The sequence below is a fragment of the Coturnix japonica genome, chromosome 8 (genome assembly GCF_001577835.2).
Source record: "Coturnix japonica isolate 7356 chromosome 8, Coturnix japonica 2.1, whole genome shotgun sequence".
Taxonomy (NCBI): domain Eukaryota; kingdom Metazoa; phylum Chordata; class Aves; order Galliformes; family Phasianidae; genus Coturnix; species Coturnix japonica.
The window spans coordinates 10,043,826-10,066,479 of record NC_029523.1 but is presented as its reverse complement, the minus strand read 5'-3'; the positions used below and the strand labels follow the sequence as shown (position 1 = coordinate 10,066,479).

Below are 22,654 nucleotides of genomic sequence, written 5' to 3'. Positions count from 1 at the left end.
CTTACTTGCTTTATGTGCTGGAGTTAATCACTCACACGGGAGTTAATCACTCGCAAGTATCAAGCCGGGCTGTAAAATCAAACTGCCTCTGTGCCCTTTGCAGCTTTATCCTCTGATTTCAGAAGAATGATGTGTGGTGTTTTCTGCAGGGTTGTCTAAGCATGCAGATATAGTTGTTATCTGTGATTAAGTTGACTTTGAGATGATAAACGTGTGCTGCCTCTGTTGCTAGATAATCTTTCTAAAAGCTCCAGAGGGAGAGAGCTGAAAATGCTGTGTTAAGGTAGTTGCAGCTATCCAGTCATGTCAGCTGTGATTAGAAAGATATGCAAGTTATTTCCAAGTGGTGAAACCCTTTCACAGCAGCTGAGAGACAGAGGATGAGACATTCCGTGTGCTTTCAGGCAGAGCGCGTTACGTCAAATTGATTTCCATTTCACAGCTCCCTTGGTCTTTCAAACATATAGGAGAAGAGCAGTAGGGATGTCAAGGCTTTATGCAATAGGGGGGGCAGAAAGGCCGGAGGCTAAGCAGTCTTGTGTTAGTTCACAACCTCTAGTGCTGGTGATGGATTTGAGCACCACAGAGTGAATTTATAGCACTACTAACTTGCTTTAATTGCATTTTTTACTGCATTTGTCCCTCTGACAACAGGGACTAGTGCAGGAGAATAATAACACACACACACACAAATGCAGTCCCTTCATTCTCAAGGGGGAAGCGTCTCTCCTGTCCTGAATTCAGGGTGTTCCGTATATTAGATTCCATTATACACTGCTAATGCAGTTATTTGCTTCTTGATTATTAACCATAACGTTGCTCATAGTCATTGTTAGCCTTAGCTGTAGACAAAAGAAGACCCAATTGGGACTGAAGTCAAACGAGACTTGTGCTTTTCAGCTTAGTGGCAGCAGAATCGAGCCTTCACTTGTGGTTCTGCAGCATTACTGCTTTTCTTTGTGTTCTGCACTGTTACTGCTTTTCTTTTTTTGTGGCTCTTTTTTCCACAGCTTCAGAAAATTTATGGAACATTGGTCCTGGTACCAAGACCTATGGCACTCCTTGGTATTAATCTTACTCTGTAGTAAGAATTGGCTGTTTATTTCTTCCCTTTGTTTTATGTTTCAACCTTTTTTTTTTTTTTTTTCCTTCTTTTTTTCCCCCTGCTTCTTTTTAATTCTGTCAGGAATTAACTTCTCAGCCATGGTTACCGAGTTTCCTTAATAGCCTCTTGTGATGAACAAAATGCCACATCTATAAATCTTCCTATCTCAATTCATGTGTGGTTTCAGAAGGTCTGATTTTGAGAAGTTGTACTTGAGCCTGCGCATCTTTCACTTCCCTCATTTGTACAAAATGTGGCTGTATTCTATGTGGGTGGATGTTTGTAGACAGTATGGGGAGAAATGTGTCCTCTGCTAATCTGGTGAAACCTACTGGCTGTCACTATGTGGCAAATGTAGGTCATACAGATGTGCACGTGATTCAAAAGGAATGGCTGGCCTACATGTTAATTAAGTGCACTGTAGTGCCAATAATTACTGTAATGAAGGCTCATGCTTCAACCATGAGCTGTACAGTTTCTCGAGAGTCATTGGAGCCACAATCCCAAAGCTGGTTTACTGAGGAAAGATGTTATGAAGAAAATGTAGGAGGTCCTACTGGCTGTACTTTTATACGTCTAAGATTGAGTGTGCAGTGTGAGAGGAGGGGCTACCAGAAATGTTGTTTGTCCTGGAGATTACGATGTTAAAATTAGTTATCAGTTAGTTCTCTTCATAGTTTTTTTGTTGTATTTATGACATTTTGTCATTTTGAATTATTAACCAGATGGTTAATTACAATTCTTAATATTATTATGCCTGTACTTTGTTATATGCTGGTTATATTTCTTGTAAATTATGTAGATAACTTCTTTGTGAGGTAAATTTTCACAGCAGGAATAAGCATGGTAATGTTCAACTCAAGTACAGAGTATGGACTTCACATTTGCATCTTTTCCCTTTTGATCACTTTTTCTTTGTGGAAGTTGTTTGAAGAAGGAAAATATGGTCACTGATCTCTCATTTATTGTGAATCCAAAGGTCAGCTCCTGCGATCTTTAATCAGACAGTAGTTTAGGAGGATGTTTTAAAAGGGAAGAAAGCAACATTAATGTACGTAGTCAGTCTGTGTATTTGCTGCATGTAGCACATATCAACCCTATTAGTTATGAAACTGAAAGTTCCATCAAGGTATAAGCACTGGAAGTGATTTCAGTGGGGCTAACAAAGGGAGGAGAATGAAAATCATTTAAAACTGGTTCACACCAGCAGTTCTTCGTGCACTATTAACTGCTCAGATCTAGTCACAAAACATTATTCTGAGGAGAAAAGGTTTAGTGAACCCTAGAAATTGGATTTGATTTATGCCAGAAAATCTGTCTTTTCACTGCTTGAGATTTCTATGGAAGGAAGCCACAGTCTTTTACCAAACGGTTTCTAAGGTAACAACTTATAGCAGAGCATCTGAAACCAATTTGGTTGTTAATGAGAAATAGTTCTCACGGTGGTGGGAAAGCGTGGAGTGAAAGAAAAGGCTTCAAGATTTGGCAGTGTGTCTGGAAAGGCATTTAAATGTGTGCTGCTGCTCTGCTTATGAAATTTGTACATGAATCGCGCATTCAGAGTCTGCCTTTCAAGTGTGTAGGTCAGGTTTTTGATTTGTCCTTCCGTATAAATTTAATGGAGACGTCCTCAATGGTAAGAATGCTTGTGTCTGATAGCTGGATGGTTGAAATAGTTGGCATTTTCCACTGGAAATATAGTTATTCCTACAGGGGGAAAATAAAAATCTCTTTTTGAATGATATTTTTGTGAGCTGGTGATTTCAGAGCCATAGCATCCCACTGAAAATAGGGGCAACTTGCAAAGTTCCTGTGCTTAATGTTGGAGGTATAGTGCAAAGCTGCTTTTATAACTCCTTTTCTGAAGTTCTGGCTAGATGAACAGTGGGTCAGTGATCAGAGAAGGACCTTAGTTGAGCAGTAGGTGATCTGAATTTCCTTCAGTCAGACCCTCTTTGGGATGGAAGGGACGCGGTACTTCTGTCAACAATGGCTCATTGCCATTTCTTCCTTCCTCTCAGGAAGAGAGAAAACGAGCAATTCTGGCTTCCCTTTCCCTGCACACACAATAAACCTGTTACAGCTCTCTATTACTCTTACACCATGGCCAGGCTGCGTTCTTGTAGTGTGTTCCTTGGTGCCTGAGTGGAATTGCAGAGCTAAGATGACTCTTTTGTATCGCTCTTTGACATGCGCTTCAACTCCTCCAGCTCCTCTTGCACCATACTCAGACAAACCCATAGTCAGCAGCACCTGTTGGTCACAGTTACAGCACTACATTGGCACTTTAGGGTTGTAACCTCACAAAATGTGGTTACTTTTGCAGCTTTTATACAGCTGTGCCCTTATGCGGATGAGGTTTGGGTAAACTTGTGTTTATTGGCAGTATAACACGTTTGTTGAGGAGGCGAGTTCACAGAGAAATACCTTCAGATTGTTTTGTGGTTGGCTTGAATACAGCTCTTTTAAAAGTAGTACAAGGCACTCGGTATGTCTACTTTCTTTGCTGCTGCTGCTTGAGAGGAATCTTTCTTGCACAATTTTTCTCCCCATCTCTTGTTTGAAATCTTGTTTTGGTTTTTCCTCTGGGAGGTGTTCAGCTCCCTTAGTGATTATAAAGTGAACGCTTTCTTTTTGTCTGTTCAGCAGTCTGAATCAGTTTGTCAGGGGTCACATGAATACAGAAGTAGGTGAAAGACAAGGAGGGAAGACTGTGGCTGCCTCATTCAATAGCATTAAGCAAGGATGATGAGTAAGGACTGCCCGTCTGTGAGCCAGTCTATAGAACAGGAGTGCGATTCTGTGAATGGATGAGCAGCGAACCTTGAAATGTGTTATATGTTCATTTGCTGTACATATAAGTAATGTTTTATGTTTTATCATCAGATAAAGGGTTAATGTTTTTTTGTGGTTTTTTTTTTGTTTTTTTTTTTAAAAGCTGTTTGTCCTGAATGTTCTTACTGCAATCTATTATGCATGGAAAGAGACTGAGTCCATTCTCGAGACCTCTAAATGAACTCCATTCATTCTGTGCTTGGAGGAGTCCATTCAGCCAGAAACAGGCATAATGATTACAACCTAATTTATTTGGCACCAATACCTGCTTATTATAAGGGATTTTTATGAAAACGAGTAGTAATTTTTTTTTAATTCTAGTTATATAATTTTTCAATAAAATTCCTTCATTATCTGAATAATGAAAAAAAAATTGCATGTATAGCACATATATATAAATTAGCATTGCATTAATCTAAAAGCACTTATTAAGAGTTTGAAATAGGAGTTTTGGAAGTGCAGTTTAACTTTTTGGTGCAAAACAAGTTACTGACAAATGATCTCTCGGTGGTGCAGAGTTACAGTGTCAGTTTGTGACTGGAGAAAAGAGCTTTAAAGTTTTGTCTCTTAAAACACTTAAACTTTGATTGAAATTAGAGTATAAAATACTTATGATGCATGTGTCAGAATTGTAGGAATATAATAGTGTTGTTTCATCACTCTGTGGTCAGTGAAGAATTCAGTACTCCAAGTTTTGTAATCAAGTATGAATCGGGGATTGTCCCATTGTGAGTAGAATATCATGATCCTCTAAGTCTTTGTGTGCCAGATTAGATTTTATTATCGTAGAATGGCTTGGGTTGAAAGGGACCTTAAAGATCAATCCCCTGATGTGGGCAGGGTTGCCAGTCATTATGTCAGGCTGCCCAGGGCCCTGTCCAACCTGGCCTTGAAAGCCTCCAGGGATGGAACATCCACAGCTAATCTGGGTGATCTGTGCCAGGACCTCACCGCTGAGTAAAGAATTTCCTTCAAATATCACACCTAAATCTCCCCCCTTTTAGTTAAAAGCCATTCTTCCTTGTCCTGTTGACATCAGACCAGGTAAAAGTTGGTTCCCCTTCTGCTTATAAGCTCCCTTTAAGTTCTGGAAACCCCAGTGAGGATTTCCCCTAGCCTTCCCTTCTCTAAGCTAAACAAGTCCAGCTTCCTCAGTCTGTCTTTATGAGAGAGGTGCTCTATGTAGAAATAAATGCAATCCAATTTCTTGGAGCGAAAGAACAAATTTTGCTTTATTTTCTTTGACCTGGCATCCTGTATGTATTAAATTCAGCAGAGGCTCAAGAACTTGGTGCTGTTATTTGTCACAGCTGCGCAGGGCCCTCCTGAAGTTCATGTCGTAACCATCTGCACCACTTACTGCTGCTTCTGGAATTTGGGCCTTTAAATACAAGGCTTTAGTCAGTGACTTAGGCTGACTGAGCATTTCCTCAAGCAAACTGTAGAAAATACTGTTTGTGAGAAGCCTGAGTAGAGGTGAGTGGGTGAGGGGCTTATAGGAAGAAAAACAACTAACAGGAAAGGGTAAGTAGAAATATCATCCTCTATGCTCTCAACCAGTTCTTTATCTGGCGGTCCTCCTGCTGACTGCTTTTCCTGCTGAGTCTCCTCCTCCTTCCGTCCCCTTGACAAGTAAAATACACTTTTTTTTTTTTGTACATCCAGTGAATACCTACACAATGAGAGTTACAGCACTTTTTTACCAAGACTTGCTGTATAGCCATTCTCTAGCTCTTGTGTAAGATTCCATTGTTTTGGGTATTTCTGAGTTTGACATTGTGAGTTACACCTGCAGTCTGGCCCAGCCTGGGGTTGTACAATGCAGTAATGACTTGAAGCTACCAGGAGATCGATGGAGTAAATGTTTCAGGACATGATTTCTGCACTGTGAATTGTTTTCAAGTTATGTATTTTTAAATCGTTAATATCATCTGTTAAATTGTTAATATCATCTGAGAATGTTGTGCTCCTGTTTGAAAACTGAATGTCACGTATGGATTTTCCATGAAGTATCTGTTTTCTTTATGGTCTTCATCCTAGTCCATGACCCCACTTCTTTACGGTTCATCTTTGATTTTGTTGGATATACTTCTAACCAGCATCAGCACTGTGGCATCTGATGTGTTTTCCCATCTTAGAGATCCATATGGCACACTGCTCATCAGTTCCATTTCTTCACTGTTGTGAAGTGACGATGTTCTGAAATCATATTTATTGAACAAAATAATAAATGAAATATCTTGCTCATCTTTCACTTCTAACTCCCTTCAGGTACTTCCCATCGTGGTGGCTATTCCCATGATGCTGTGGTCTATGCATTTCGACAATGCAGCATTCGTCATATTGACACAGCAAAAAGATATGGCTGTGAGTCTCTCCACCAGAAAGCTATCAAAGAGGGTGGTGTGAAGCGGGAGGACCTCTGGATAACTACCAAACTGTGGCACAGTGATTATGGCTATGAAAACACGAAAAAAGCCTGCTTGGAGTCATGTGAAAGACTTGGTGTTGAATATCTTGGTATGCATTTTTGATATAGCTTATTTGCTATACCTGCAATGTGAGTATTTGGAAAGATGAACAAATCCTGGGGGGCCCTCAATTCTACGTAATATATTTCAGGAGTGGTGGTACTTGATAAAAAGTAAATTATGTATTTCATAGTGCCTTTAGTTCTTCCTACCTCAGTAGAGCAATGGAGGAAGGTGTGGACTTAAAGTAATTATCTAAAAATAATGGCTTTGTTGGAGAGAGAAGCTGACGAAGATTAATTGACCAACTATTACCTGTTAGTGTCCTGAAAACATGTACTTGCTTCTTTTGCTTTACCCTGTGCAGTTATAGTCACTGGCTATTTAGTTTGATGCTTTGCAAGATGAAGGGACAAAACCTGTATCTGTTAAAGATCTGGATATTTATATGCAGGTCTTTGCCTCCATTCCTTGTGAAAATGGATTCCTGAGCTTTCTGCACAACCACAGAACAAAGCAGGATTAATTAATATCTCTTTCTCAGTCTTCTGCAAATAGAGCTTACTACAAGAAGATTTTCATGATCAAAGTTTCAATCCCTAATTCTGTCCTCAGAATTAAGAAATACCATGTTTCTTTCTCTCTTCTTGTTTTGTTTGCTTTCTTTTTTCCTCTGCTTGCTGTGGCACTGGTGCTGAATGCCAATGAGAGGAAAACTTGACTCACTTCCAGGAAATCTTTTCTCAGTGATTTCTCTCAGTGCTGCAATTTGCTTTTATTTTCTCAGGTAATAAGTAGTCTGGTTAAAGTCTGTGCTCGTGCAGAATCTCAGTTTGGATGTTGCTGTTGGGGAGAAAAGTGTGGGAGCAATACATACGCTAATATTGTCATCAGATGAGAGAATCCTTTGTCTGGCATAAACAGAACTTCACATCTATCCTGTGTTCAGCTCTGACACTTCTTCTGCTCATATTACTAAGACAAATTTAGGAGTTGTTACAGGTGCCTGTACAACATGCCCCACTGTCCAGTGCTCTTCATTTTTTGTTCCCACTTGTCTATCTTCTCTCCTTTTCTTCCTTTCCCTTCTTCCAGTAATTTATAAAGCTCTTCCTGACCGACCAGTTAGTCAGACATAGTGAGCTAAATTAATAAAATAAATTAATACTGATTTCAGTTTGTTTTAATTTAACAATTTATCAACTGTGATGAGTTAGGAAATATTTTGCGTGCAATTCACAGATCTTATTTAGGAAAGTAAATTATTTAGTTTCAAGCATTTGTTAAAGCCAGCAGTTCTTCTTGAAATACGCAATGTGGAGAAAGGTATTACTCCAGATTTCCTGATTTCATCGTATGCTGACCAAATATGTATTCACAGCATCTCTATAGGAATACTTGATTCACATAGAAACTTGCAAGATTCTAGGTAACATGTCTGTAAAGTTGCACCTTTGCTCGCAGACCTTAGGACTGCAAAGGAAAAGCTGTAGGAGCCCGGCAGCCAACTGTGCAGCAAAGGTCTTTTTCTCAAGGAAAGCTCCGTTGATGTCCTTGAGGGTCCACGTAGGCTACACCAAGGGGTAATATAATGCTAATGGCTAGATCTGTGAAACTCATAGGAGGCAGTCACTGCTTTTTAAGGTAAAGTGTTCCATGTAAGTACTGTTAAAAAACTTTTTTTGATAGACACTTTTGGGCAAGTGGTAATAGGAAAGCAGTGTTCCAGGGTTTTTGTTTGAATCACTAGATTAAATATCCATGAGAAGCTGGATATACTCTTTTTAATTTGTGGGCATTGGTTATAACAAAGATTCTTCTTGTGTTTTCTAAATGCGGTACTCCAACTAGCAGTCACAGTAAACCAATAAGAAATGGCAGCAAATCTTGCGGGTTTGGCAGCAGCAATGTGCCTTCCTTGGGATTTAGATCAAACCTCCAAAGTAACTTCTTGAATGTGATTTGTGGGTTACTGAGTTCATAAACAATTTTCTTCCTTGTGCCTGTTCTGATTCTGCCAGATTCAACCGAACTTATCCTATGGCAGACCCACAGCTGGAACTGGACAAATCTTCGTTGTATCAGCACATTTGGTGTAATGTCTTGACGATTTCTTGCATCCTAGTGATGACAATACACCCAAATCAGATCATGAATTAATAGAGAACATTTGGAGGCTGCTTCATGTTGATCATTATATATATATATATATATACACACACATATATATAATATATATATATACACATACATACATAACACACATGCACACACACACACACATATATATGTAGTTTTAACTGTTTGAATAGAATCATAGTCTTGAATTTCTTTGACAGCATGCTGTTGGCCTTTAAATGTGAAAAGTCCCTTTACTTCTGAACTAATAGAAACCGTGTTGACTATAGGTATCGCAACCACTAAGGAGTTATAAACCACTCTGTTTTAAATGTGTGAAAGCCGTTCTCATATGAATGTTAGTTTTCCTGCAGCTGTGTTTTGACATTTGAACTTTAGGCCCTCGTTTACCACCACACCACTGTAACTTAATTGTCTTCAAAGGATGCTTTAAAAAGCTGGTAAATACAGGAGTTTATTGTGATTTTCTTAAGTGCATCTTGATACTGTGAATCACTACTTATAATTTTGAGTTAGGGTTATTAAGAATATAATTGGAAGAGACCTCAAAGTATTTCTTAATCTATCTCTCTACAACAAAGCAAAATTAAGCTTATGTCCACGTCATTCTCAGCAGATTAAAATGTAGTCTGTTCTTAAAAATGGCCAGTGATAGCTACGCAATATGAATTATTAAGCTGTTTTGATTATTACTTTTAACTAATTTCTTGCCTCTGAAATTAGAATGTTTGTGTTCTTGTAAATCCCTGGGGGAAGAAATACCTTCAGCAAAAGAAAATGTGTGGGTGCAGTTGTGAATGTGTGTATGAGTGAAGGTGAAATGGTAGACCTTGGTGGACCTGTGGTAAGTTGAAAGCTTATACGAACACAACCATGAAATTCTGGTTTCAGTGACCTAAGCCTGAAGCAGAAGTGCAACTTCTGCCACCTTTATTTACTAATAAAATTTTGTATGATTTAATTTGTTAAAACTGAATGGATATAGTCAGTAATGATCATGGAGTTGTGTTTTGATAACAGTTTTGATAATAGTTTTGATATTAGGTGCCTGTGTGGAGCGAAGGTGCTGCTTCATGTGATTTGACCTTTTTTGAAGACTTGGGTACTCTTTCTTTTCCAGATCTTTATTTGATCCACTGGCCTGATACCCATGTTCCAGGTAAAAGCAATCAGGAGGTCCGAGCTGAAACTTGGAGAGCAATGGAGGAGCTTTATGAGAAAGGTAATGTAATAATAAAAACTTGTCTTCGCTGAATGAATTATGATATATTATATATTTCTCACTTTCTCTTGTATTATGCTACTTTATTGAACTATTGGTGTTTCAGGAAATGTCAACAAACAAGCTGGATGGGTAGGAACAAATATTATACTGTCAATTCTTTGTTTCTAACTTTGTCAAAAACTTTCAGAGGAGGGAGCTATTCTCTCAAGTTCGGGTATCTGTCAATATGTTTCTTTGGTGCACGGCAATGCTCATATCAATAGAAAGAGTGAACTGCCCCAAACAAAATTTATCACTTAGATTTGAGGGGAGGATTTTGCTCCTGAAGTAAGAACGGTATGTTTAGAAACAATATAAAAGAAGGCCCCATCGTGCAGTTCTTAGATAGTGTGATCCCACTGTGTTTAGATCATCAAAGAATTTATGTGGACTGTGTAAAGAATTCTTTGCTTGTCTGTTAGCCAGCTCATATGCTGAAATGGTTATTGTAGCAGTAGAGTGTTGCCCATACAGCCTGCAATTGCATGCTGTATGTCTTTTATCAGTTTTATCCGAGTAATAAACCCATTTTGTTGCACTTCAGCCCTTGAGGTGCTTTTGGTCTGTGTTTGGAAGCACAAAAGTAAGTTATCTTTGATACATCTTTGGTTTCTGCTTTTTATATTAAGCATGGGGAAGTTGCAAAAAGTATTTTCTGCTGTGTAAGGGATTACAACATTTAGTTTTGAAAGAAATACTACACCAACCACCAACCTCGTGTTTGAGGACATCAGTGACTTAAGTCCAAAGATGGATTGATCATCATTGAATTATTCAGCGAGCTACTTTGCTTTTCCATTGAGAAGTGCTTTCTGATGTCATTTGTGTCTGGATATGCCATCCTGATTGGCTGCAACTAGGTTGTATTTTCACTTGCTGTTATGATTCCTATCCTGATGTCTTCATTCTGGTTTTGCTTATATTTGTGTTTTTGTTTTTTTTTAATGTCTTTCTAATGTGAAAGATTTTGAGCTGTTCAGTGATCTTCAGTAAGGTGCTGGTAATACTGTCACTGACCTCACATGAAGAGCAGGAATTCCTTTTTCATTTTTTGTTCCTATGCATGTTCTCTCTTTACAGATTCTGTTGTTGTATTTATTTACTAATTTATTTTGCAGATACATTTCTTTGACACTTTGCACTGCTGTTTTCTTAATCTAATTCTGTAGGCTCATGATTCCCTCATTCAAACCTAAGTATTCCAGCTCTAGTTGTCTGCTTTACCTTAGTTGAATTTGCCCTCACTTGTAGATGATTTGTTAGTCTGATTCTATCAAATGCCTTTGAATGTTAGCCTACGCAGTTCTGTGTTAAGGGGTGTGCAGACTCTGCATGTTCTGACCATAACCAGAAACAATTACTGAAATGATATGCAGAAGTCAACCACTCTGGAGATGGAAATGCAATGATTCCTGAGGAAAATGTTAAATAACTTGTTTGCATGGTTAACCACTAGACTTTCAGTTAAAGACTGAGCGATTACTGCAGATCTTTGTGACTTGCTACGTGTTATGTGAGTAACGTGTTAGCCTCAGTACAAATAATCTTTCAGTGCCTTAAGGAGAGTTTGAGGTTGAGCTGTAACATCAGAAGCTTCTCATAACTAGAAAGCGATGGGTTCGGGTGGCAGAAGAGAGAGATCCCCCTTTGTTTTCTATCAGAAATTCCCATGGCTTAACATCATTCATGTTTTTAAGAACCACCTTCTCGTATTTCATCAAAAGTAATTGATGGTTAACATTCTTTAAAAAGAATCTCCGGTCCTGATTTGATTTTTAACTTGATATGAACAACTTAAAATAGGAAGGAATCTGAATGGTATTTGTTAGTATTTGTCTGGTTACACTTTCTATCTGGTTGGCTACAGTACTGCAGTTTTGGCAAGCGCTCCTTGGATCCAGCATTGTAGCAAATTGGTGCAAAGTAAATGTAGTCTGTTTACTGCCTCAAGGCTGGGGGACCCGGAGATGCGCTTAAAAGAAAGTTTTTAGTACTCTCTCCACTGTGCTTGAGTCCACTGTCCAACAGCCTAACGCAGCTGAGCAATTGTCTTACAATTTCACTTCAGGGTAAATTAGTTTTCCCAGAGTCCCAGGTGATTTCTATGAGGTTTTTTAAGGGAGTCTATGACAGATGCAAGTTTTACCAGCTCCAGGTTTTTAAGTCCTTCTGGGTTGAGTCTGAATTGTGGTCGATCATGTGGTTTGTTATGTTTGTTGGGGCTGTAGAGTCTGTGGCAGACCAAGTATTGTATTTTCTGCTGACCGAATCCTTCAGTATGTTTCTTAGAGTCTGTTAATGGTCCTAACGTCATCTCTCCCTTGTTATTCTATATATTTTATACATTTCTTCTCTCTAGCATTTCTTCCCTACAAACAAGGCGAGGCTATGCTTTTAGTTGGCTATTTTTTTATTGCTATTTTTTTTAAAGTATTATGTTGTATAACCACACTTCAGTGATGAGATTTGCCCTTTTCTCATAACAACTTTACAGGGAAATGTGTGTTCCAGTCCTGGTCAGTAAAAGTGGGTATGTATTTAGGATAGCATACAGAACTGAAAGCTTTTGTATCATTCTTTATCAAGAACCAAAATTAATAATTTTTACATGTTTTTCCTTAAACCTTATGTGGAATGTATTAGAACTGTTAGTCATTGTGTTAATGAGTTATAACAGTGCCTGATTCATGAGGTACTCATATTCAGGTTCAGAATTGTGCTGTCTCTTAGAGTAAGCAGTAGCTTAGTAATTGCTCTAGAGTAAGCAGGGATCAGAACTTGGCACCTGGGCTTGCTAATCCTGAGGAGTAGCAGCAAGTTTCACTGAACAATTGTTGCAGCTTCTTTAATCTGTCAATTAGGAACAAACGAAGGTGGGATAATACTTATTTCTTTACTGTTTTTATTGAATTGCTGTGTGTATCTGATGGTATAGAATAAAGGCTCTGCCAGCACTACATAGATTCAGTTAAGAATAGACCAAACTGCTGGCAGTTCATTCGCAGTAGGAAATATTTTGCTGTTAAAATTGATTTCTACTGACTGAGGATTAAGTACTCTAAAACTTTAATGTCAAGAATTACTTTGAGTGCTATTAAGCCCGTGAATGTAACATACATATATATACACGTATATATATATATATATATATATATATATATACACACACACACACAAACACATATATAATTTATTTATTTAAGTATGATGATTTGCTAATATTCTCCAGTTTGTTCGGAGATATTTCATGGGAGGCAGTCAACTGTTGTTGTATGTCATAATGTCAAAGTGAGAATAATCAAATCTGCATGTGTACTGTGGTACTGAGAAACGGAGAATTCTAGACGTGTCTTTGTTCAGCAGACCTCACAGATCTTTTCTTTTAAGACTATGGGATAGGATAGCAGTGCTGAGGAAGAATGCAGAAAGAAACCTTATTTTGGTGAGACGTTTGTGTGTAATAACTGGGTCTTCCTGTTGTAACAGCTGAAGTCAGCTAGGATTCTTGTAATGTCAAGGCTATGGTTTGAATTTCTGTGGTCTCGTACATGATCATTTTGTGGAATTATCCTCTCTGATTCCTCAGGACAGAGGCCAGACTGCCTACAGAACCCATTCCAAGATACATACATTGAGTCAAACATTCCCTTGACAACTGCAACATTCCTGTATAGGCATCGTTTGTCTGCTAGCAGATGAAAGCAGTGTGGGCAAACTGCTTTGACATCATGAATAGTCATTATGTATGCGCACTGGTAATTGGTCTGTTTCTAGCAAAATAACCCTTTCCATATGCAGTGTCTTTAATGACCTTGATTTTGGCATTGTGGTTAGCCCATCATCTTCAAAACTTTTCGTACACACATGCACATGATTACTTGTCCCTCCATCTAAAAATACTGGGAAGAATGAGAATCTCTAGCCAGTTTTTGACTGTAATTGGCAGTGCCATTTCTCTAAAACTTATTTTTTCCTTATCTGTTTAAGGATCTAGTTGAAGCAGTGAAGCTTCTGTTTACTGAGATACTTATTCTTGTGTCAGGAATTCCTTAATGCTTTAATATGTCTTTATTAAACAGATACACTTTAAAATAATTGTTCTGTTAATTTGTTAGTTTTAGTAGTATTTGCGTATGATTTGAAGGAAGTGACATAAGCCGTAATTGCAACTGAGAAAAAAAGTTATTCTGCCTAATTCCAGGTGAGAGAAGAAATCTGGTCAACCTTAATAATGTTCATGTCCTTTTCCTTTGTGGTCACAGCCCAGTGCAGTCTTCATTTTTTCCTTCTCCATTATCTATCATTTCTTAAAGATATGGGTGGGAGGTAAGTAAACCAAATACATTTTTGTGTAGGTGGCACAGATTTCTAGTACACCGATTCCTAGGTGGTATTGTGCTTTGATTTTACTGAAAAATAATTTTATATCTATGCTGATATCATCAGTTGACGAATGAACAACTGACAATTCACCTGCACTTGTGTTCCAGTTTGACAAATATTTATTTTACAGATGTTTATGCTGGTAGAAATCATATGGAAGGGAGTGTGTGTGCAAGTTGCATTTATGTTTTTAGTAAGTGATTTACTTAGCAAGACATAATTCACACTATGAACTGCATTCTCTTTGCACAGATAAAGATGTCTCTGGGCTTGTTGTTGTCTGAGACAGTTCAGAGATGTGTTTTCATGGTTTGAAGGTGGTTGCTGTTGGTGAGGATGTTGGTCGCACCACACCCTGTTGATCAGATAAGACTGCAATAAAAGACATACAAAAAGAAATGACAACACATTAGTGTGTTAAAAATCCCGAAGAAGTCTTCATAAAATGCAGTATTTTAATAAGAAATTGACATCAAATCAGGCATTTTGATGCAGATGTGAAAGCAGGAACTAATCTAAATTTGCACAAACATCTACTCTCCTTTGGTATATTTTGCTCTTCTTTGGAACGTTTCACATGCAATTCTAAGTGCAAAAATAAGCCCTCAGACTTTTGTTTCATGTTCTGTTGCAATATGTTATTTGTATTAGCACATTAAGCCTATGTTTGATAAATTTAGGGTGAATCTTTATTTAGCTTACTGAAAGAAAACTTTATACATTTGTATACATTCCGTATGTGTACACAAAATGCATGGAGGTTCCCACCTGAACACAAGAAATCTTGGGAAGATCGTAGTGTTGAAATACATTTTAATGGAGAGTCCTTGTCTGAAGAAGTACTGTACATTATATGGGAGAAAAGGCATTGCTCATCTGCTGTGCAAATGTGGAACACTAAACCCAGGGCAGTGGACTCTAGGCTACTATAAATCATTGTTATTTTATTGACATGAGTCAGTTTGTTGTGATTTATATCTGTTGAGAACCATTATCCTCTCCAATGTGGAAGTCCCCGCAGTATCCCAGTTTAGGAAACTGTGCCTTCGTAGCCACAGGGAAACTGTTTAGAATTTATGTTGTGCTCATGCTACTTTCAGAGTGCTCATTTGAAGGATGTACACAGTGTGAAAGATATTAAGTATTCAGCTGAGTTGCTGGTAATTCTGATCACATCTTCACAGCATGGTGTGTGGTGACAATATTGCCTTAAGGGGTTGTTTCTGTACCGAGTTGCTTTTACTCGCCCTGTCTGCCCATCTGTTCATGAGCAGCTGCTTTTAACAGATGCTTTGAGATACTCTCAATATAAAACATATTTTCAGGCCTTTTTTTTTTTTTTTAAAGCTGGCTTTTACTCAGAGTATGATTCTACATGCTTAACACTGTCACAAGAGAGGGAAATATACATCAAGGGAATTGATTCAGTTTTGAAGACAACCAGACAGCCTTTGGCAGCATTTTTTAGTGTAACTTGGTGTGTAACAGAATTTGAGGAAAAAACCATGTCAGTATAACTGAGATGATGTTGCACTGTAGCGATGAGGATGAGCAGCCAGAGTTGGAGACTGAAAATGCATTTAGCTGGTATTGCTGCATTATGCAACTGAATTGACTGTTGAACTGTTGTGTAAACCAAATGCTCGTAATTAATTTTCTGTCACAGAAAGTGGAATTTGACTTCTGTTCATTTCCTCTCAATTTATCGTGATTCTGAGGTGATCTGCAACACGGAATTGTAGTAGCAGGCAAGTTGCTTCAAGGCTGGTAATGCTCCTGTACCATTGTGATGGGTAGGAAATGGGTCTTCTCATCACTTTTGCCACAATCTTCCTGTATGCAATTAGGCCAGACTTTGTGTCTGTCTGTGAAATGGGAGAAAGGCTTATGTCATAGATTTAGAACTCAGTTCTGACTGGATCTGTTTAAGACTCACCTACTTTGTGAAGGCTTTGGCTTGCACCCTGCTTGTGGGACACACTCAGCCTGCAGCATTGCTTTAGCAAGCTGTGCTGAAATCTGTGCCTTACAGTTTCCTCTATAGGCAAATGGTATTTCTTACAGAATTCTTGATCTGTATATCATAGAGACCGTGGGCCTTTCCAACCTGTGTAACCTGTTTATTATGTGCATGATGGAAAAGATATTCCTTCTTTTCCTTCCAATATGTTTTATAACGTGTCTTTCAGAGTCTCAGGTAATTCTTTAAAGCTGGCTGAAGATTTCTGTTCCACCACTGTGCATTGGGTCAGTTGATTTTTAGCAGTTGTGGAAGCATCGTTGTTGCCTTGAAGTCTTTCTTTGCTGTCTTACCAACCCCTTGTTCCTGTTGAGGGAAAGGCAGATGTGAGAGAACCAGTTAAGCTACTTGAATGGTCCCATAATTGAGAGCAATCTTCAGCTGCCTCTTCCAAACCTTTAGCATTTTTGTGGTGCCTGAGCAAAGCACAGTAATTACAGAGAAGGAAACCTGTTATCTGTTCTTAAATATTTTGAGATACTGAAAGAACTATTATATACACTGAGTTTCTAGGGATGTATTATTATTATTTTTATTGTTATAATACTAATGTAATCGTTCCATGGATCTTGTTTGTTATACATTGTCATAAGTGGGTCTAGACCTTTGTTTTTGTGTCCATTGTTTTCTAGTTCTTCATTAGAATCATAAAATAATAGAATTGTTAAGGTTGGAAAAGATCATCTAGTCCATCCATCAACCCATCTCCATTCATAATGGAGCAAGTGCTGGATTATATAATATATATAATTCTCTATATTCTCGTACTCTGAAGCTCTCTTTCCCAGGTTTGGACAGTTTAGGGCAAAAGTGGTAGTATTCATTCACGTGGAAGGAAACAGTTCTCTGAAGTAGAATCTATTGGTTGTTGATGGAAATCTGGACTTTCTATTTTTCAGAAGATTCTGCTGTTTCAAATTCATGCTTCCTGTATGCATTAAAATAAGGTTTTAAATACAGCCAGACTGTAATAGTTTTCATATTTATTGCATTTTATTTTGTGATTTAATATCAAAGGTAAAGTACTTCAATTTTTGTGTATAAAACCATAACCAATACCAAATACCAATAGTCCTACTTGGTTTCTGCTAGAAGCAAAACATCTTCAAAAATACTGTAAGAAAAAAAGAAAATATGATTTTATTTATTTATTTTGGGAATGGGCAGGTTTAATGAGAACTTTCATCTTTTATCTATATCATTTTTGTTTTAATTCTGTCTGAAATAAAAGCTTTATTCTTAAGGGCAAATTAACAGCATGCTTTTTAAACTCCTTAGCTTTCAACAATAGCGTATAATGTTTTGGCTCACCCATTGTGTTAAAAATGTAAATGTTTTTCTCACTTCTCTATCTAAATACTTTATTAGCAGTGACACTGCAGGGTAATTTGCCAGTAGAAATCAAAAGATTGGGTCATCTCCTTCTGGCAGATTACATACAGATGATATAAATTGTTCTAATTCAGATTATAACCTAATTATTTTATGCATCTTAAGCAGTGATCATTTCTGCAAGCAATACTGTTTAGTTGCTCGTGTATTTCAACATTAATAATTGCTTTTTTTGTTTCCATATGTGAACTTCCATATTAATGCAAGTCTACACCTCCCTGCTGACCTCAAGACAGGGCAGTTCTAACTGCAAAATAAAGTGAATTTCGGTCCAGAAATCATTTGTCACATAAGTGTCAGAGGTTAGCCAGTGACTTTAATTTTTGGCTTAATTCCTTTCTTTTTTTGGCAACAGATGTTTGTATGCAAGAGGACTTGCATAAAGACGTGCTGTACGTTGTATAGAATTGGCTGGGAGAAGTGCTGGATTGGACTGCTGTGTGCACACAACTTGAGGCAGACTTTCCTTCTGCAGAGTTGCAGATTGAAATGTGAATCCAGTCAGTAAATTCAAAGTTCATTTACTAAGGAAGTGAGTCTGATTAATAGTCTGTAGAATGTGCAGCCTGAGGAAAGTGCTACCAGCCTGGTTGCACATGGTTTCCCTATGAGCTGTGTTTAGTGCAAGAAGACCAACATGCTAAAGAGTAGATAGGTTTGAAGTGTGGTGGCAGGCCTGTACTGGGAGTTGTACTTCACTGTACCTGAGGTTTGAAGGAAGAGGTCTGACTTCAGAACTGTCAACACTTAATTAATTCACATGCATGCACATCTAAGGTTTATTGAAAAAAGCCTTCGTAACGCTCTTATGCCATTTTATCTTGCATGGCATGTCAGGTGGAGAAACCCAGCTGTTCTAAAATGTGCTCTACTTCCTACACTTTTTAACTTCTTGGTTATTTGTAGATACTACTGCAAGTTTTTATTCTGAGTTTTATGTGTAACATCTCAGTAATAAGCTAGTAGAAATAAAAGCAGGGTTATGTGGTTCATTTGAACTGCGTGTCCTTGTGTTTTGTTGCTCACACCTTATTAGTCTTCTGCAAAATGTTCCACTTTTCCTTAGTTTTGGCAAGCTGCTCAGAACACCATTTCCTTCTTTTCATTCTGGTGAGATCCAATTGTTCTTTGCTTATACTGCAGTAGCCTTTCCCAGAATTTAACCCAGAGTTTTTATACACTGGGGAGTTCCCAGTGTGTTTAGATTACAAAATGATTTCCTAGTGTGACTCTGACAGAATCATGCTTTCAGATAATGCTGTCAAACTACATTTTGGTGGTGTTTTTCTGTGTTATGTTGCAGTGTTCCGCTATACAGAAATGGTTTGTGCAAAACAGTTTTGTCTTTTGAAAGTGATATATTTCAAGAAATCATCCCAAGCAGAATCATCCCCAAACCTTTTTTTTTTTTCTGTTTCTCTCGTTAGGTGTGTGTAGATCAATTGGCGTAAGCAATTTTCTTATCAGTCATCTTGAGCAACTACAGGAAGACTGTGTGGTTACCCCACATGTTAAGCAGGTGAGTGAAGAAGTAGTAGATTTAAATATCTAGCTTTGGTTTTGTGTTAATGACCCACTCCTCCCCATCCTGGTGCCTGGAAGACTAAACACATCTAGCCTTACTCTTGCAGTTTCCTCTCTTTCATTTCTAGACGTGCATTGGAAAACTCTCAGGAAGGTGATTTGAAGTGAGGGAAAAAATTCTTCATCATTTTATTTCCTCATGTTCTCCCAGGCTACTTGTCAGTGACTGGTTTTAAGTCCTAAACAAATGGTCAGTGCATCAGTTTTTGATGATAAAATAGTTTAGGGGAAAAAACAAAAATTCAAGTATCTTTGCACATTTAGTGTCTTCAGAGTAAATGAAGTTTTGGAGATCGTGTGCTTGAATACTAAGTTTAATTGCTCTAAGCAACACTGAGGTGATTCTGTATCCATGCAATTGTGCTGGCAGATGTTGTTACTGTGTTAACTAAGGGTAGCTTTGCAGTGTCCCACTAAATCGCTTCGAATTAAAATGTGTAATTATGGAATAGTTTAGCAAATTTCCTCTTACCCACAGTGTCAGTGTTACTAATCTCATTGTGCTGGTAGTGCCAACAGAGAAGTTACTTCCTGACGTCTTTTTGATGGGGTCTTTTGAGGCTGAAAGAAGAGACAAAAAGTTGAAACAATGGTGGTTGTGAAAGATGAGTGTTGAGAGTCTGTGTGTCTATGCCCATGTCTATCCCATTCCTCCCTCCGTATTTAAGTATTCATTTTTTAAGGTGGTGCACAGCACTTCCAAGTAAATATGTATGTAAATTTGTACAAGGTAAACATGCATTTTAGGAGTTGATTCTATGATTTTCTGGCATTTGTATATAAACTCACTTGAAATGTTCTTTTATGAGGAAAACTCAATTCTGGGCTAAAAAATCACTTTTTAGAGGAAAAGTAATTCTAAGTCTATGCATTCTGCTTGAGAGGCTGGCTGAAATCCAGATGCAGGAAGAGATCCACATGAAAAGATGTGCAGCAGGGTGCAGTGAGTAAGGGTTGTGTATTGTCACGTGGCCCCTACTAAGGGTGTAGGTCCCTGCATCGGGATTGCTGTTAGGCTTAACTTTTCTCCCGTTGCAGCATGACAGCCATGAAAATTTGGTGGTTGACCAAATTGCAGCTGTGAAGGGTTCGGTAACGTGAACTGCAAACTCTTTTATTAAGTATGACGGAATATACTCACAAATCACTCAGGGCCGAGTGCCAGAATAGATCAAGATCTTTCTCTAAGCCACATGATGGGCAGCCCTCGCCTGAGAAGTTTGGTGACTGAAATAGCAAGGGTGGGGCAGGCCAGGAAGTAGGAATTATTATTTTGAGGGGAAGCGCATTCTGGCCCCCCACCCTATGTCTCCTCTGGCTCAGGATCCTGGTGCCTTGCATTCACATGCTGCTAGAATCTTCCAGAAAGATTTCAAAGTAAAAGAAACAAACAAGACAAAACAGAAGTAATTATTTCACTTTATGCCTTTGGATATTATAGTCACGCTTTTAAGAAGAAAAATACTTGCTCATATCGGTACACAGCTGAGTGTGACAAAATTAAGTGCATGAAATGTGGAAGCTTCTTCAGTGAAAGGCAAAAAGTAAAATGTTCCCATGCAGGAGCTTGTTGTTGCTGTACAGCCTACTTGAGAAACAGGGAACACCTCAACATGCTGTCATTGTTTTAAATCTTACGGTACAGCCTGGAACTGTACTGCTTTGAACCCATATTAGACAAGTGACTGAATTTTGACAGCATGTGTATTAATAATAAGTGCTCAGTAACTCACCTGATGCTGTAAGGATGCTTCAAGTTTTTCAGCATTTAATTGTAGCAGAAAATGTATGTATTTATTTAATATTTTCAAGGCTGTACTATTTATTGCACTTAGTGCAAAGAACCTCTCTAAAAATGGTTATTTCTGTTTAAATAATTGAGTAATACACCCTCTAAACAGTACTTAAGATTTCTATTAGATCGCAATAGTCAGAGTGTGTTAATGCATTTGAAGCTGCTGTATATCTGTATCTAATTATCAGTGTAAAATGATACTTACCTGGGAGAGAACCTGGTGTTGCTCTAAGATGTTGAGTCTTATAAATCAGTCGCATAAAGAACTAGTAGATAAGGCTTGCTTTGGATTTTGTTAATCAGTGTTTTGAAAGGAACTGCTTGCTCATTCTTTTTTCCCCCTCAGTTTTGTGTAATAAACAATGAGAATATTCTCTAGTCGGCTCAGCTGCAAACAAGTGAATAACTGTATGACCTAAACGCCAGTCTCTTAAATATAAACATGAAATACAAAGGCTACTCAAAGGTCAAGAAACATCAAAGGTTGAAGACATGGATGTGTCTGCTGCTTGAACCTTGTTCCCGAGTCCACCTAGTAATTTAGATCATAGCAGCGTTAGGCTGACTCAGCCCAGCCTTCCAGGGGCACGGTTTTTTCTTAGCGCGTATTGAATGACCGCCAGCCTATTGTTCTGCCTATTGTTGTCTGAAAAGACAACATGTACTAAAGATGAGAAACAGGATATGTTCATTTGTCCCTTTTATGGCAGAAGAAATTTTCCAGGTTCCACGTGTTGAGTTAGTTGTTCAGGAGGGTACTTTTCTTCAAAATGCGCAAGAATTAGATCACTGGAACAGTGGTGACGGCTGCTGAGCCAAAGCCACATCACATGATTATGTATTTTATTATTCAAAAGCCAGCACCACCCATTTTCATCCAAGTGCAGAGGAAGGTATGTTTCTTACAATGTATAAGCTGTGAAACGTTTTTGTTTTTAAATAAAAGGAGTAAGGAACTACTATTACCAAGGCTTGGTCTTGGCTTTTATTAAAAACCAGAAAGTGACTTAAGATTCGTACTTTCTAACAACTTTTTATTCTAGTAGCTGCCCTTGTAGCTTGGTACTTTTCTTCTCTTAACTGCTTCTTGGCAGTTTGTGATCTTCCTTCCTACCAAGGGTCTCCTGCACAGTTCATTCCGCAGCACGACTCCTTCCTCCGTATGTTGTTGGTGACACCACTCATGGAATACAGGATTTTCCCTTTATAGTCTATGCCAACACACTGCTTCAGAGGTCAGGCCCTCATCCTAGACAAATTCTTCTGGTTTGTGTCTTGCAAATGCAGTCCAGGCTCCACCTCCTCCCCTTGCCTGTGCAACTTGAAAAAGATCATTAGTCGAGTAGTAATTAAGGCAGTTTTTCTGAGGAAGAGAAGGTATTATGTAATCGCCCATAAAAATGACCTTTCTCCCAATATGCACTTGAATGTATTTCTCAAACACTGATCAGAACAGGAGTACGAGTCCAACAGCAGGTAAGGAAGATAACTGCTCCAAATACCTTGTTTCTAGGGTGAACGTGAAGTGTGTAGCAACCTGTCGTGCCAGTTAATGGTAAAATGTTTAGAGTGGATTAATATCATTCACACATCCTCTAAAACTAATTGCTTTCATGTATATCTCATAAGAAGTGAATTCACTCGTGTTACATTTATAAAGCAAAAG

General features: G+C 38.2%; 1 protein-coding gene across 1 annotated transcript in view; it reads left to right on the top strand.

Moving 5' to 3' along the window:
* The window catches only part of LOC107317331 (uncharacterized oxidoreductase YtbE), a 34,031-nt gene that overhangs the window by 236 nt on the left and 11,141 nt on the right, over positions 1–22,654 (top strand). The window contains exons 2-5 of the mRNA XM_032446293.1: positions 1,011–1,065; positions 6,207–6,460; positions 9,671–9,772; positions 19,037–19,128. Coding sequence (XP_032302184.1) covers positions 1,011–1,065; positions 6,207–6,460; positions 9,671–9,772; positions 19,037–19,128 — 503 coding nt within the window. The remainder of the gene's footprint in view (positions 1–1,010; positions 1,066–6,206; positions 6,461–9,670; positions 9,773–19,036; positions 19,129–22,654) is intronic.